An 18,047-nucleotide genomic window follows, 5' to 3' on the forward strand; every position below is an offset into this window, starting at 1 on the left:
ATGACCTGTGAATCCATGACGTGTCTCTTCACCCCTGAAACTCAGAAAGACATCGTAATTAGTAGCCATGGTCACAGAAGTTGAAGCTCGATTTGCCATCCATGTAAATGCATTTACAAGCAGAACAATGTAATGATAGAATGATTCACAAATCACAATGGCAACCTGGCTTATAAATTAAGCAATGAAACTTCCTTGGAAAAAAGGTTGATGAATCAATGCGAGTACTTGACTAGTTGACTTGATTTTCAACGGTAGCAAAACTTTTATAATTATATAATCTTACAAACATTATGGATGTAAATGCGGATAACAAGAATTCACTTTCATTAGTGAAATACTCAACATATATTCATACTTATATTATCCTCTCACGTTTTATATTTACTAGATATATAATAATTTACAATTTCTGCTGTAATTTTTAATATGAAAAAATAAATTATTGTCTATCAGTCTATGTGATGAACTACATCTAATTGAGCCAATATGTCGAGACAATTTTATAAAAGTCATGAAAATGTGTATGAAACAAATAAAAGCATAATTAAATTTATTATATGAAGTTAAATCTCAAAAAATATAGATAAAGTATTCTCCTTCAAAAGCTGCTGCTTTTTTTCTTCCCAGTTCCCCCTAATTTTTTAGTATTTTCAAAGAGGTATCAATTTGTCTTTGTTGTAATATGTGAATGGAAATGGATCTTTTCAATTGTTAAAAAAATTGAGAGAGTAAAGTGTGATTTATAACTTTTAATGCACTCTCTCTCATATTTTTTTTTTGTCCCACTTATAATAATTAATGGTGAGAGATTATACTTTACTTACTCAATTATTAAAAAAAAAATTGAGAGGATCCATTTTCTCGTTATAGGATATGTGATAGCCGCCACAACATATTAACCATGGTATAAAATAGAGTAAATAACCAAAAAAAAGTAGTAATTGATAAAAATATCTTTAAATTTTGTTATCGACTAAAATATTCTTAAATTATATAAAAATGTGATAAAAATACATATTTATAAACTTAGATATTCTTGGTTAATAGAAAAAAATGATATGACAAACAAAATTTTTTATGTGATAAGTAAAATTTTGACAAGTGAGCACCTTAGAATTTTTTGTTACCGGAGTATTCTCTAGACACAGCAAGATATTTTTTATACGTTTTTAAATTATTTGAGATATTTTTATTAATAAAAAAATTAAAAACATTTTTATCAATAAAAAGATAATTTTAATGTATTTTTGGTGATTTACCCCTATAACATAACTCATTTAACTCTAAACCCTACGACATTAAGCTTTGTGGGAGTAATGAAGTTTTTGGTAAAAGAAAAAATAATGGAAATTAAGTATCAAATAAAAATTTCTTTGAAAACAAATTGGATATCAACTAAGTTGAAATTAGAATAGGTTTTGGGAGTCAAAGTGAATTGACTGTTTGACTTTATCAAAAGAAGACATAGTAACATGCAGCATAGAAACGGACCTATCAAATCTTCAACGGTGCGCAGAACATATATATCTCGACGTTAACGGCGGCGCCGGGAACGACTAAACTAATGCCGTCGTGGTGGAGGCCAGAGTAGTCTCTGTTCGTGTTTTCTGTCGTTGAAGAAACTGATGACGGCGAGCGAGGAGGCGCAGAGATCAAGCTCCTTCGTCACTCGTCAGCGAACTTATCATCATGATGATCTTCACGTCGCCATGCAGCACCTCGAACCTCTCCAAGTATAGCGGCGGGTGCGTGGGCATCGCATCCATCGCCGCCGCGTCACCATTTCTCTGGGATTACTCGACGGAATTGGTAGGATCGTGTAAATGCGGATGGTGGCTGTGAGGAAGGGACCCTGCTTTTTTTAGGGAAAAATCAAAAATCACAAAATAATGCATTTTTATTTTTCTTTTCGTTTTCTTTTTTTAAATTGAATTTTCTTACTTAAACGTTTAAGTGCTTGTTTGGATGCTATTATTTTGATTAAAAAAAATTTTTTTTAATGAATTTTTTTATTTTTTAGTATGTTTGACAAATTTCTAGTAATAAAAGTAAAAATACTAGAAAAATTAAAAAAAAATCTTTTTTGAGAAGCTGTAATTTACATCTTTTTTTAAAAAAAAAATTCATGTAATAAATAAACAAAAAAGTACTTTTATATTATTATACCCAAATATAATTTGTTCCGTACTGGAAAAGCCGAGGTATACGACGTCTAGCTAACTGCTGGATTTGTGGAAGAGTTATAAGCCGTTCAAGAAGCAGCGCTCGACACCTTGAAACACAGCGGCGGGAGCATCTGCAAAAAGCACTCCAACACTCAAGTTAGAATGAGAATTATCAGAGAGTGAGGGAAATAAACTAGAGTGAGTGATATAACCTGTCCTTTTTGGGTTATTTGGGTTTAGTTTTATAGATTGATGAGGAGCTGTATATTGCTTGGTTGTTCCGATGTAAGTGGTTTAGATAGTATGTTCCGTTGTTGTTGGTAATGACTATTGGATAGTTCTTGACTTGCGTGTGTTTTTAGTCAAGTAGTTTGCTTCTGTTTTGATTATTATTTCCGGGATTTATGGTCGGTTATTGTTGTTGATAGAATTTTCGAGTTTAGCGGGATACACGTCATAATTGATAGATAAAAAGATTTTTTTACGTGAGATATCTAAACATAAAATTACTTTTATTTTTTCATAAGATCTTTTAAAAAAAATAACTAAAATTTTTTTTTTCTTAAAAACTCACCCAAACAAGCTCTAAGCCTTCAAGAAAAAATTTTTCTCTTGTTTTTTAGAATACAACCACAATCAGAAAGTATAAAATTGTATATATTTTAGAGATGATGGTCTAGTTAAAAATTATTAAATAATAATTTATTTGATAATTTTAAATTAAATTTAATTATTTTACAGATTTTTATAATTTTATTAAATTTTTAATATTTTTTTAATTAACTTTTATATCATATAAGTTAACGTTAAATATTTAAAATATGTTAATAAATAATTAATTTACTTATATACTTTTGCCTTTTACTTATAATAAGTTCATATGAACTGTGATTTTGTTATTTTTCATTCTTTTCTTTTATATTTTTTGAGACATACACACATAAAAATAGAAATATGGATCAAAGTCAACAACTTCTTATATTATTTTTTTAAAAAGTTGTGTATCAAGAAATTTCAATAATTTTTGCATAATAACAAATGCAAAAATATTCTCAAAATACCATACTATTGTCTGTTTGTTTTCTACCATCATACTTTCTAATATTAGGATGGGAGTGAATTTTTTTTCGTGAAAAAAAAAATGGATGGTATTCAATGTTTAATCTCACCTTTTATTGTTTTTTCTCTTTCTTTTTTATTTTTGGTCTCACTTGTAGAATTAAAAGTGAGAGATCACATTTTATTCTCTCAAGTGTTAAAAAAATTGAAGAGGATCCATTTCCAATTAGGACTCACTATAATAGACTAGGATTCCTTCTTCATAAAAAATGTTATATAAGAATCCGATTTTCGATAAATAAATTTTTTTGACTATTTTAAAATTTATTTTGCAAAATTTCGCATCACAGTCCAATAAAAAACAATGAGGCTAGTCCAATAGTAAAAAAATAAAAAATTAAATAAAAAAAGACTATTAATAAAGTCAAAATTGACTTTATGAAAATAATTAATCTCCCTAAATCAAATTTAACTAATAAATAATAAATATTAGTTTACTGTTGACTTATTTTTCTCACTAGAGATTTTTTTAGTCGAAAATTTACTTTTAATGACAGTTTTGCATACTCCAAAAAAATTCTTATAAATGAATACTAAGAAAGTAGTGTCATTGATGAAATCCAATCCCAATTATATCATTCTCTGCAGCAATTTCTTCAAGCCATCTAACTAAAATTGTTGAAAATTAAGTCTTGATTGGTTAAAAGCCCTTGATTGAATCCTCATCAATCATTCAAGTGGCATTATATTTATAGCATATCATTTTATCTATATATATGTTCATGGTTGCAAGCATTTAGCAGCAACACAATTCATTCACATCCTAAAGCACAAGAAACTCAAAAACTTACTTCTTATTTTCATTTCTTAGGCTAGTATTTCATCGACTTACACAGGTTTTGGTTTATCTAATATCGTAATTCGCAAAAAAGGAGTCATTTACTTTATCTTTAAAAGCTATGGAAGTGCCAAAGGGATATCTTGCAGTTTATGTTGGAGAGAAAATGAAGCTGTTTTTGATTCCCATATCGTCCTTGAACCAACTTTCATTTCAAGACTCACTAAATCAAGCTGAGAAAGAATTTGGGTATCCAACGGATAGTCTCTCAATTCTTTGTGAAGAAAATGTGTTAGATATTTCTTCTCGCTTGAGTTGATGTTAGCATTTCAAGATTAGGTTGACTAAGAGATAGACTATTTATGGAGATATCTCTTAATTGATGTTAACATCATCATCTAATTTTTTTTAAATATAATTAGAACTGAATTGACCCGAATCAATCAAAATCGAATTGAATTGATTTGGATAATCGGGTATTTGATTAGAATTCAATTGGTTAGATAAATTAAGAAAAAAGGGGAAATGGAGGAAAAAAATTATGTAACATTGAAAAATAAAAATAAATAATGAGAAAAAATAAAAATGATAACTGAGGTGAATTTTTTTTAGTAAAAGTTATATAAATCTTATATTTTTTTAATATAATATATTTTTTTAATCAAATATATTTTTTAATCAACTATATTTTTTTAATCAAATATATAAATCTTATATATTTTTTCTTATATATCTTAATACAAACCAATACCTTAATCAACTATATTTTTTATTTTATCATATAATATTTTTTATCCGATTAGATCTAATTACCCATCAGATATAATTGAGTTGGATTGGATTTAATCGGATAACTTGAATTACCCCTACCCACTTACCTTCCTAATAGAAAGGCAACTTTCCTTCAATCAACGACAAATGCAACTAGTCCAACGTAACGCATCAAAAAAAAAAAAAAATGTAGAAAGAAAATTTTGAATAAATCTCAAAATTAATTGCTGCGGTGAGTAGGGCTGGAAATGAGTCGAGCTGAGTCGAGCTAGACCAAGCTCAAGTTCGGTTCACAAAAATTGAGCTTGGCTCACGGCTTGACTCATTAATAATCGAGCCTATTTCTTAAGCTCAAGCTCGGCTCACCGAAAGCTCACGAGCTGGCTCGAGCTTACGAGCTGGCTCAAATAATAGAAATCTAAATACATAATCTATAATTCTATATCAATAAATTATAACTTATATATTTTATAAAATATTTAAAAAGATCAATTTTATATATTGTTATCTATCATTAAATTATAAATTTTTTATTTATGTCCTACATCAAAATATATGTAAAAACTAAATATAAAATTTTAAATAATTAAGATCATTAATATATATAATTATATAGTACTATTTCATATGTATATATATAATATTAAAAGTATATATATATATATATATATATATAATCGAGTCAGCTCACGAGCTAATGAGCTGAGCTTATCCAAACTCAAGCTCGGCTCATTTAAATTATAAGCTCAATTCTAAGCTCAAGCTTGGCTCACTAGCTCACGAGCTTAGCTTATCGAGCTATTAACGAGTCGAGCTCGAGTTAGCTCACGAGCTGGCTTGACTCACTGGCTGGTTAACTATAGAGAATCGGTTCTCATAACAATTCAACATCATGCCATAGCTGGCAGATAATAGTAACCAGAGCATGCCAGCTTTCTTCTTTTGAGTGGAGAATCTATATATGCTTCTCACTGTCTCTATACATATTGTTTCATTTAATCTATGTATGTAACACCTCTGCACTTCTCAGAAAGTTTATAACTATTTCTCTCTTGCCGTACATCCGATGGATCCATTTGTAGAATATGGTCACAGAGAAAATGCAAATTAATAACCCAACGTGAAGAATAAAAGCTAATTTATGAGGACAAATTATTTGAACAAAACAAAACTGACCATTGACCAAGTACAGTGTCAACTCATTGCATGTTTCCTATGGGGAACCTTAGCTGCCTCTATGCTTCTATGTCTGACTCTCCTTCCTCTTCCTCATCCTCATCCTCATCTTTGTCCTTATCTCTGTCATGTTGCATTAAGCAAAAGCATTGCTCTTCTTCTCTTGGAGCCATAAGCCGCTTCAAATTTTTTACCACAGTTTGGAGGCTTTCTGAGAAGCTAGCAATGGCGAGTTTCTCAGCAGAAGATAATCTCTTCTTCCATGAACGATCCGGACAACTTTGGTAAGTCAACTCCCTCTCCTGAAATTGGATATCTTCCATGCTTGTTTCTTCCTTGTAAACATACACTCCCCAATGAACTGGGATGATGTCTGGTACACACCTCACCTTCACTGTCTTCCATTTGTTACCATGCTCAACATGTGCATCAAGTCTCTTCCACTCCTCATCACTGAACCATAGTCGTAGGTCGCACAACAACACATGATTTTCTGCAACTCTGAAATTATGCGATGGTTGGTATGCAGAGTTTACATCCCCATAGTCAATGGACAAGTGCAGCCCAACAGATTGATAGTTCATTTCTCCAAACACAAACGCCAAAGCCACAGCAGGGAACTTGCCACGTGCCTTTAAATTCAGGTACGATGGATTGTGCTTCCATCTTGTACAATGGTCCCACCATTCTGGAATCTGTGTATTGGAAGTTGGCATCACAACTTGTAATTTATATATCTCTTCGCACACCTACAAATCAAAGATATTGCTTCAGTATTTTTCTCTCTCTTCTTTTTAATCATTATTTTGGTTAAAAATATATGAAATGATTAAAAGTAACAAACCTGTGACCATAGCATACTTGTTGTGCTTGCACTTAAGGAATTGCAGTGTCTCACATCCACTTTCCTAACACTAGAGGGAAGTTTTGGAATTTCTTGAAGATTTAGGCAGTAACTCAAATCCAAACTTGTCAAGTAGGACGATTCATGAATGCATGCTGGAATAGACACAAAGTTGTTTGATGAAACATCTAAGACTTCCAAGTTTGGAAAACTCTGCATAATTACATGAAGATCTTCGTCACGTAAACTTGCATGGCTGAAATGCAGAGTTTCTAAACTTGGACGGCTCTCTGCAGTAGTTGGAAGGCTTCCTCTGAATCTTGCAAATGATCGACCAAGTTGAGGGCATCCTCCAACTTTCAATGTGACAAAATTTGGCAGCATAAATAAGCTGCTTGGAAGATAACCAAGTTTCTCGCAACTTGTCAAATCTAAATAGCGAAGTCCTACAAGATCAACAAAAGAATCTGGAAGCTCTTGAATAGCAGTAGCTTTCAAACAAATCTTTAATGGCTTATCCATCTTTCCCACAATGTCCGGGAAGAGTCCAAGTATTCTACACCAGTTAAAGGAAAGGTGCTCTAGTGAAGGCAGACAAATTCTTGAAAGAAACTTTCTTAACTTAGTGCACTTTGAAGCTCTCAAATATGTAAGGTTTGGGAGAAATCCAACTGATTCATCAAACCTAACCAAGTTTATGCATCCATTGAGTATCAACTTTCTTAAACATTGGGCTTCAGATACATTAGGAAAATGAGTGATGGATTCACAATGGGAGAAATTCATGTAAGTCAAATGCTCAAAGTTCTGCAAACAAAAATCAATCAATTAAAAAAAAGGTATCAATATATTATATGAATTCCACCAATCCAACATTTGAATTGAGACACTTCACCATATAGATTAATCATGTAAAATTTTATAAAATTTGGAAGTGATTTAACATTTTAAACACTACTTTATTTTGACATAACACAATTTGATAATATAAGTCAATTCTCGTCTTTGGATTATGTCTATTATTGGTGCCCTTTTGAATTTTCTAAAATTTGCTAAATTAATCACAAAGGTAATATAAATATATAAAAAGTTGTCTAATGGTGTATATTAACAAGAATTACGCATAGTCTAAATGGATCCTTGAGTATAAATTTCAAGTTTTAGAAGAAAGTAGTACGCACAATAAAAGTGAACCTTTTATAAGAAGGGAATCAGACAACTAGTTGTACCTGAAACGGCTTTTCCAACATGAGAGGACTATGACGTAAACTTAAGGCAACAATTTTTTTTAAGTTCGACGGAATAGAATTTGAAGGGTACCCCTTCCAATCAAGCAGCCTTAATTGCTCAGGTAGAGGAATAGTCCGACATGAAAGGTTTGTGTTCCGAAGAATGAGAATTCTAAGTTTCTTCATCTTTTCAAAGGCATTGTCAGTCCAATCATGTTCTTCACATTGAACAAGCTTTATTCCTTCAATTTTTTTATTTTCCTATGAAATAAGAATATGTCACATTAAATGTTATTGTTTTTGAGGAAGGCTTGAAGGGGGAATAAAATAAAACAAAACTTTTCAAAACTTTTGCAATGCCTATTGATGGGGAGGAAGAAAAATAATTAGAATACCCTGTATCTGACAGAAAAAGCTAAATAAGAAAGAAAGTTTGTGTAGTCTCACTTTATCATCGGGTAGTAGCTCAAGAACATCTTCATGAAACCATAATCTGCTGCGGTCTCTAACTTCTTTTGGTGCCTCCTGCTTCACAATCTCTCTACCCATATTCTGTATTAGATCATGCATCCTCAAGTAACCATCTTTGATAGTTACGAGAGATTTATCAACTAGTATTCTAATACCATCTTCTGTAAACATACCACATCCATCTAATACATTTTTTACATATTCCCATTTCTTCCCATTGAAGAAGCATGCTATGTCAAGAAAAATATCCTTTTCATTGCCTTCAAGACTATCATAGCTTACTCTAAGAACACTTTGAATGTCTTTAGGAGGATTCTTCTCATATTTGTCCAAAGCAGACTTCCACTCTTCTAAACTTTTATTAATCAAATTAGAGCCTATAACCTTTAAGGCTAATGGGAGGCCCTGGGCATAATGTATTGCTTGATTGGATAGGTCTTCATAGTTTGCTTTGGGCCTTGTCATTTTGAAGGCGTTCCAACAGAAGAGCTCTAGAGATTCAGGGTCACTTAGCAATTTCATCTTGTAAATCTTTTCTACTTTATGGGCTGTTAGAAGATATTTATCCCTTGTTATAACAATTCGAGTCCCGTAACTAAACCAATCACATTCTCCTGCCAATGCTTTTAATTGTTCTATCTTATCAACATCATCAAGAACAATAAGAGCTCTTTTTTTGCCAAGTTTCTCTTTGATCATACTGATTCCTTCCTCGACACTGCGGACCTTGATTTCCCACTCCCCAAGCAACTTTGAGAGGAGCGTTTGCTGTAGACGTACTAGGCCCTCTTCTTGATCTGAAATTTTTCTAACATTGAAAAGAAAACAAGCACATTCAAACCGGTCGCAGATGGAGTTATACAAGGCTTTGGCAAGCGTCGTCTTTCCACTCCCACCAATTCCAACAATCCCTAACATGGTATTGTTATTGTAGAGCTTTGGTTTGGATGATTTGATATTGGATAATATCCTGTACTTAGATGTGCTGTACGAAGAATATAGATGTGACTCCACTTCTACAACTCGAGTTTGCAATCCAATCATACGATCCTCAATAAGTAATTGTCTTGGAGGTATATGAGTCAATGCCTTGCATACAATTTCTTGAATAAACTTGAATTCATACCTGTAGATGTGCAAACAGCTTTCAAATATTGAGATTGGGCATTGAATGATCATGCAACATTTTAAGGATAATATTTATAAGTATTGAAGAACTCTGAGGCGTTAAACACTTGATTCTAATAAAGGTTTTATTTAGTTGAAACTAAAATAATTGATGAATCAATCTTCACTTATATGACCATGTACATATTACCACACAAGATATCAATTCAAATAAACATGGAAGTATTGAATAATGAAAATTAAGGATATCAATTTTTTGAGATCATTGTTAGTTTATCAGTCACAATCACAAGATTTTTTTTGTTTTAAACTGTCGATGAGTATAGTAATATCGTCATACTAATCCCTCCAATCCGTTGATAGTTAAGCATGGTATATAGTTATATTAATAGTGAAGCATACCACACATCCTCACAATTATAAGAGAATTAAAAATGTGATTTAGACACAAACAATAGGGGGAGAAGGTATTTATTACTTACCCTTGTTTCAAATGAAATCCTTTCATGTTGGATGTTTCTGCCAAAGCTTCCTTCCATTCTTTCACCTTCTGAGAGTGACAACCAAACCTGATTTCATGAGCATCCACGGCTTCCTTGTAAGTGTTCCTCTGATGCCGTACATCTGAGGGCTCTACTTTGTAGAAGACTGGAAACACAAGTTGGTACCTTTCCCTGTGACACCGAAGGATCTGGACGAGTTCATCAAGGCACCATGTTGAAGCTGCATAGTTTGTTGAGAAAACAATAATGGAGATCTTTGAGGCTTCAATGGATTGAAGGAGTTGAGGTCGAATTGTTTCCCCTGTTCTGAGATTCTCATCATCGATGAAGGTGTTGATTCCGTTGCGGCAGAGAGCATCATAGAGATGACCTGTGAATCCATGACGTGTCTCTTCACCCCTGAAACTCAGAAAGACATCGTAATTAGTAGCCATGATCACAGAAGTTGAAGCTCGATTTGCCATCCATGTAAATGCATTTACAAGCAGAACAATGTAATGATAGAATGATTCATAAATCACAATGGCAACCTGGCTTATAAATTAAGCAATGAAACTTCCTTGGAAAAAAAAGAGATGAATCAATGCGAGTACTTGACTAGTTGACTTGATTTTCAACGGTAGCAAAACTTTTATAATTATATAATCTTACAAACATTATGCATGTAAATGCGGATAACAAGAATTCACTTTCATTAGTGAAATACTCAACATATATACTTATATTATCCTCTCACATTTTATATTTACTAGATATATAATAATTTACAATTTCTGCTGTAATTTTTAATATGAAAAAAAAAATTATTGTCTATCAGTCTATGTGATGAAGTGATGAACTACATCTAATTGAGCCAATATGTCGAGACAATTTTATAAAAGTCATGAAAATGTGTATGAAAAAAAATAAAAGCATAATTAAATTTATTATATGAAAATTAAATCCCAAAAAATATAGATAAAGTATTCTCCTTCGAAAAGCGAGTTAATACTCAAAGTGGTCCCTGAACTTGTACTCGACACTCAAAGTGGTCCTTAACCTTGCACTGGCCTCAATATTATCCCCGAATTTAACACAAGTGTTTCACGGTCGTCCCTAAAGCATTTTCTGAGGAATATTCCTTAACGGCGTGCTGACATGTATGGAGAGGGGCCACGTTGGATATGTAACGGTTATCTGATGTGGCAGTTATCTTTATTTAACTCAATTTAGTCCCTGAAATCATTTATAACCCTAATTCCCAATTTATCACGAGAAAATAGTCTGTTTCTTCTTCTCTGCTCTCCTTCGTCTTCCCCGGCACTGTTGAGCTTGAGTTGAGTGGAGTGGGTCATGATGGGTGGAGGCAGCAACCATATTAGTAGCTCCAATAACCGATGTTTAGAGAGAAGCTGTGGGAGGAGAACCACCAGAAGTAGTCAGGAACGAGTTCCAGATAGGTGTGGGTGTGGTAGCCGACCTGTCCTGAAGTGGTCAGGAACAGAGGCAAATCCAGGGAGACCATTTTATGGTTGTCCTAACTACAATGTAAGTAATTTTTGTTAATGAATATACCTAGCATCGTTGCTTATTAAATTTGTAACATTTCTTCTCCATGGGCATGAAATGTAGTTGCAGAGTGTTGGTAAGAGGTGGTGTGGTCTCTTTATGTGGGCTGACAAAGTTGCTGATGAAGAAGAAGAAAGTGATAGAGGTAATTATGGCTTTGAAATGGAGGAGTGGAGAATGAAATTTGCTTGGAAACTTGAAAAGTTGGAGTGTGAAGTTAAGGCTCTAAAACTAGCATTTTGTTTGTTGTTGGTTGTTGTTACAGTAATTGTAATTGTTATTTGTGTAGTATGGAAGCAGTGATTTCCAGTTGAATATTGTGTAAAACAAAAGTTGTAATTGTTGTACCTTATGATGAAGAAATGAATAGATTTGTGTAATTCTATTTTAAGTAGCTAAGGAAGTGTAATAGAATTTGAAACATTCAACAATAACATTCCCACATGGTTAATTATTTTACAAAGTTGTCTGTATCAAACAAGACACGATCAAAAGATAACATAGAGTATTTAACTATTATAATCCAAAACACATACACGATCAAAAGACAACATAGAGTATTTAACTACCATGGAAATCAGAAACCATAAAGTTCAATGTTTAAAAGCAAAATATCTTAACAGAAAAATAGCAAAGTGTTCATTTGTTGAATTTTCTTGGTGGTTTGAACCCCGGAGTTGGAACAAAACGCATGGCGTTTGGTGCACGAAATTGTGATCATCAATGGCGCCATCAACATGGTACGCACAATTGTAATCTCAACTCTTTATCACAACTTCGCACAACTAACCAGCAAGTGCACTGGGTCGTCCAAGTAATAAACCTTACGCGAGTAAGGGTCGATCCCACGGAGATTATTGGTATGAAGCAAGCTATGGTCATCTTGTAAATCTCAGTCAGGCAGATTCAAATGGTTATGGATGATTTATGAATAAAGCATAAAATAAAGATAAAGATACTTATGTAATTCATTGGTGAGAATTTCAGATAAACGTATGGAGATGCTTTGTCCCTTCCGTCTCTCTGCTTTCCTACTGTCTTCATCCAATCCTTCTTACTCCTTTCCATGGCAAGCTGTATGTTGGGCATCACCATTGTCAGTGGCTACAGTCCCGTCCTTTCAGTGAAAATGTTCAACGCACTCTGTCACAGCACGGCTAATCATCTGTCGGTTCTCAATCAGGTTGGAATAGAATCCATTGATTCTTTTGCGTCTGTCACTAACGCCCAGCCTTCAGGAGTTTGAAGCTCGTCACAGTCATTTAATCCTTGAATCCTACTCAGAATACCACAGACAAGGTTTAGACCTTCTGGATTCTCTTGAATGCCGCCATCAATTCTAGCTTATACCACGAAGATTCTGATTAAGGAATCCAAGAGATATCCACTCAATCGAAGGTAGAACGGAGGTGGTTGTCAGGCACACGTTCATAGGTGAGAATGATGATGAGTGTCACAGATCATCACATTCATCAAGTTGAGGAACAAGTGATATCTTAGAACAAGAATAAGTTGAATTGAATAGAAGAACAATAGTAATTGCATTAATACTCGAGATACAGCAGAGCTCCACACCTTAATCTACGGTTTGTAGAAACTCTACCGTTGAAAATACATAAGAACAAGGTCTAGGCATGGCTGAATGGCCAGCCTCCCAAAGAGGGTTCAATCATAAAAACATGATCAAAAGATGATCCTAAGATCTAAAGTGATCAAAAGATTATAATACAATAGCAAAAGGTCCTATTTGTAGAGAACTAGTAGCTTAAGGTTTACAAAGATGAGTAAATGATATAAAAATCCACTTCCGGGCCCACTTGGTGTGTGCTTGGGCTGAGCATTGAAGCTTTCATGTGTAGAGACTTTTCTTGGAGTTAAACGCCAGCTTTTGTGCCAGTTTGGGCGTTTAACTCCCATTCTTGTGCCAGTTCCGGCGTTTTACGCCAGAATTCTTGAGCTGACTTGGAATGCCTGTTTGGGCCATCAAATCTCAGGCAAAGTATGGACTATTATACATTGCTGGAAAGCCCAGGATGTCTACTTTCCAACGCAATTGAGAGCGTGCCAATTGAGCTTCTGTAGCTTCAGAAAATCCACTTTGAGTTCAGGGAGGTCAGAATCCAACAGCATTTGCAGTCCTTTTCAGCCTCTGAATCAGATTTTTGCTCAGGTTCCTCAATTTCAGCCAGAAAATACCTGAAATCACAAAAAAACATACAAACTGATAGTAAAGTCCAGAAAAGTGAATTTTAACTAAAAACTAATAAAAATATAATAAAAACTAACTAAAACATACTAAAAACAATGCCAAAAAGCGTATAAATTATCCGCTCATCACAACACCAAACTTAAATTGTTGCTTGTCCCCAAGTAACTGAAAATCAAATAGGATAAAAAGAAGAGAATATACTATAAACTCCAAACTATCAATGAAACTTAGCTCCAATTAGATGAGCGGGACTAGTAGCTTTTTGCCTCCGAACAGTTTTGGCATCTCACTTTATCCTTTGAAGTTCAGAATGATTGGCATCTATAGGAACTCAGAATTCAGATAGTGTTATTGATTCTCCTAGTTAAGTATGTTGATTCTTGAACACAGCTACTTTATGAGTCTTGGCCGTGGCCCAAAGCACTCTGTCTTCCAGTATTACCACCGGATACATACATGCCACAGACACATAACTGGGTGAACCTTTTCAGATTGTGACTCAGCTTTGCTAGAGTCCCCAATTAGAGGTGTCCAGGGTTCTTAAGCACACTCTTTTTGCTTTGGATCACGACTTTAACCGCTCAGTCTCAAGTTTTCACTTGACACCTTCACGCCACAAGCACATGGTTAGGGACAGCTTGGTTTAGCTGCTTAGGCCAGGATATTATTCCTGTAGGCCCTCCTATCCACTGATGCTCAAAGCCTTGGATCCTTTTTATTACCCTTGCCTTTTGGTTTAAAGGGCTATTGGCTTTTTCTGCTTGCTCTTTCTTTTTCTTTCTCTCTCTTTTTTTTTTTCGCATATACCCTCTTTTTTTCTGCAAGCTTTTCACTGCTTTTTCTTGCTTCAAGAATCAATTTGATGATTTTTCAGATCCTCAGTAACATTTTTCCTTTTCCATCATTCTTTCAAGAGCCAACAATTTTAACATTTATGAACAACAAATTCAAAAGACATATGCACTGTTCAAGCATACATTCAGAAAACAAAAAGTATTGTCACCACATCAAAAGAATTAAGCTAGTTTTAAGGATGAATTTGAAATCATGTACTTCTTGTTCTTTTGTAATAAAAACATTTTTCATTTAAGAAAGGTGATGGATTCATAGGACATTCATAACTTTAAGGCATAGACACTAAGACACTAATGATCATGAGACACACACATAAATAAACATAAGCATAAAAATTTGAAAAAACAGAAAAATAAAGAACAAGGAGATTAAAGAACGGGTCCACCTTAGTGATGGCGGCTTGTTCTTCCTCTTGAAGATCTTATGGAGTGCTTGAACTCCTCAATGTCTCTTCCTTGCCTTTGTTGCTCCTCTCTCATGATTCTTTGATCTTCTCTAATTTCATAGAGGAGGATGGAATGTTCTTGGTGCTCCACCCTTAGTTGTCCCATGTTGGAACTCAATTCTCCTAGGGAGGTGTTGATTTGCTCCCAATAGTTTTGTGGAGGAAAGTGCATCCCTTGAGGCATCTCAGGGACTTCATGATGAAGAATTTCCTCATGCTCATGTCCATGAGTGGGATCTCTTGTTTGCTCCATCCTTTTCTTAGTGGTATCCATGAGGACTTGGTCCAACCTTTGATCAAAGTTGACCCTTTTTGTGTTTGAAAGGGACCTCGGGGATCACATTCTTCTTGGCCACAACTTCATAGAAGTGGTCTTGATGCACCCTTGAGATGAATCTCTCCATCTCCCATGACTCGGAGGTGGAAGCTTTTGCCTTCCCTTTCCTCTTTCTAGAGGTTTCTCCAGCCTTAGATGCCATAAATGGTTATGGAAAAATAAAAAGCAATGCTTTTACCACACCAAACTTAGAAGGTTTGCTCGTCCTCGAGCAAAAGAAGAAAGAAGAGAGTAGAAGAAGAAGAAATAGAGGAGATGGAGGTGGCTTTGTTTTTCGGCCAAGGGGTAGAAGTAGTGTATAGGTTGTGTGAAAATGAAGGAGTGAAGGTGGGTTTATATAGGAGTGGAGAGGGGGTGTATGGTTCGGCCATTATGGGTGGGTTTGGGAGGGAAAGTGGTTTGAATTTGAATGGTAAGGTAGGTGGGGTTTTATGAAGGATGGATGTGAGTGGTGAAGAGAATGGTGGGATTTAATAGGTGAGGGGTTTTTTGGGAAAGAGGTATTGAGGTGATTGTTGAATGGGTGAAGAAGAGAGAGAGTGGTGGGGTAGGTGTGGATCTTGTGGGGTCCACAGATCCTGAGGTGTCAAGGATAATTCATCCCTGCACCAAGTGGCGAGCAAAAATGCTCCTTCTGCCAATTCTGGCGTTTAACGCCAGCTTCTTGCCCATTCCTGGCGTTAAACGCCCAGAATGGTGCCAGACTGGGCGTTAAACGCCCATTTTGCTGTCTTCACTGGCGTTTAAACGCCAGCAAGTTTTCCCCCAGGGTGTGCTATTTTTCTTTCTGTTTTTCATTCTATTTTTGCTTTTTCAATTGATTTTGTGACTTCACATGATCATCAACCTATAGAAAACATAAAATAACAATGGAAAATAGATAAATATAACATTGGGTTGCCTCCCAACAAGTGCTTCTTTAATGTCAGTAGCTTGACAGTGGGCTCTCATGGAGCCTCACAGATGTTCAGAGCAATGTTGGAACCTCTCAACACCAAACTCTACACCAAACTTAGAATTTGGTTGTGGCCTCCCAACACCAAACTTAGAGTTTGACTGTGGGGGCTCTGTTTGACTCTGTTTTGAGAGAAGCTCTTCATGCTTCCTCTCCATGGTTACAGAGGGATATCCTTGAGCCTTAAACACAAAGGATTCTTCATTCACTTGAATGATCAATTCTCCTCTATCAACATCAATCACAGCCTTTGCTGTGGCTAGGAAGGGTCTGCCAAGGATGATGGATTCATCCATGCACTTCCCAGTCTCTAGGACTATGAAATCAGCAGGGATGTAATAGTCTTCAACCTTTACCAGAACATCCTCTACAAGTCCATAAGCTTGTTTTCTTGAATTGTCTGCCATCTCTAGTGAGATTCTTACAGCTTGCACCTCAAAGATCCCTAGCTTCTCCATTACAGAGAGAGGCATGAGGTTTATGCTTGACCCTAGGTCCCACAGAGCCTTCTCAAAGGTCATGGTGCCTATGGTACAAGGTATTGAGAACTTCCCAGGGTCCTGTCTCTTTTGAGGTAGTCTCTGCCTAGTCAAGTCATCCAGTTCTTTGGTGAGCAAAAGGGGGTTCATCCTCCCAAGTCTCATTACCAAATAACTTGTCATTTAGCTTCATGATTGCTCCAAGGTACTTAGCAACTTGCTCTTCAGTGACATCCTCATCCTCTTCAGAGGAAGAATACTCATCAGAGCTCATGAATGGCAGAAGTAATTCCAATAGAATCTCTATGGTCTCAGTGTGAGCCTCAGATTCCCATGGTTCCTCATTAGGGAACTCATTGGAGGCTAGTGGACGTCCATTGAGGTCTTCCTCAGTGGCGCTCACTGTCTCTTCCTCCTCTCCAAATTCGGCCGTGTGGGTTGTGTTGATGGCCTTGCACTCTCCTTTTGGATTCTCTTCTGTATTGCTTGGGAGAGTACTAGGAGGGAGTTCAGTAATTTTCTTACTCAGCTGTCCCACTTGTGCCTCCAAGTTTCTAATGGAGGACCTTGTTTCAGTCATGAAACTTTGAGTGGTTTTGATTAGATCAGAGACCATGGTTGCTAGGTCAGAGTGACTCTGCTTAGAATTCTCTGTCTGTTGCTGAGAAGATGATGGAAAAGGCTTGCCATTGCCAAACCTGTTTTTTCCACCATTATTGTTGTTGAAACCTTGTTGAGGTCTTTGTTGATCCTTCCATGAGAGATTTGGATGATTTCTCCATGAAGGATTATAGGTGTTTCCATAGGGTTCTCCCATGTAATTCACCTCTTCCATTGAAGGGTTCTCAGGATCATAAGCTTCTTCTTCAGATGAAGCGTCCTTAGTACTGCCTGGTGCAGCTTGCATTCCAGACAGACTCTGAGAAATCATGTTGACTTGCTGAGTCAATATTTTGTTCTGAGCCAATATGGCATTCAGAGTATCAATCTCAAGAACTCCTTTCTTCTGATTCGTCCCATTGTTCACAGGAT

The 18,047-nt window shown here is 35.3% G+C and overlaps 1 protein-coding gene across 1 annotated transcript; it reads right to left on the reverse strand.

Moving 5' to 3' along the window:
• Positions 1-5,920: 5,920 nt before the first annotated feature.
• On the reverse strand, positions 5,921-10,705 carry LOC112789182 (disease resistance protein Roq1). Its single transcript, XM_025830967.3, has 5 exons — positions 10,167-10,705; positions 8,533-9,682; positions 8,086-8,346; positions 6,857-7,663; positions 5,921-6,761 (listed from the first exon to the last, which is right to left on the reverse strand). Exons 1-5 carry the CDS (start codon positions 10,649-10,651, stop codon positions 6,072-6,074), a joined length of 3,393 nt encoding a protein of 1,130 aa, XP_025686752.1. The 5' UTR covers positions 10,652-10,705; the 3' UTR covers positions 5,921-6,071.
• Positions 10,706-18,047: the final 7,342 nt, after the last annotated feature.

The sequence above is a fragment of the Arachis hypogaea genome, chromosome 3 (genome assembly GCF_003086295.3).
Source record: "Arachis hypogaea cultivar Tifrunner chromosome 3, arahy.Tifrunner.gnm2.J5K5, whole genome shotgun sequence".
NCBI classification, from domain to species: Eukaryota; Viridiplantae; Streptophyta; class Magnoliopsida; order Fabales; family Fabaceae; genus Arachis; species Arachis hypogaea.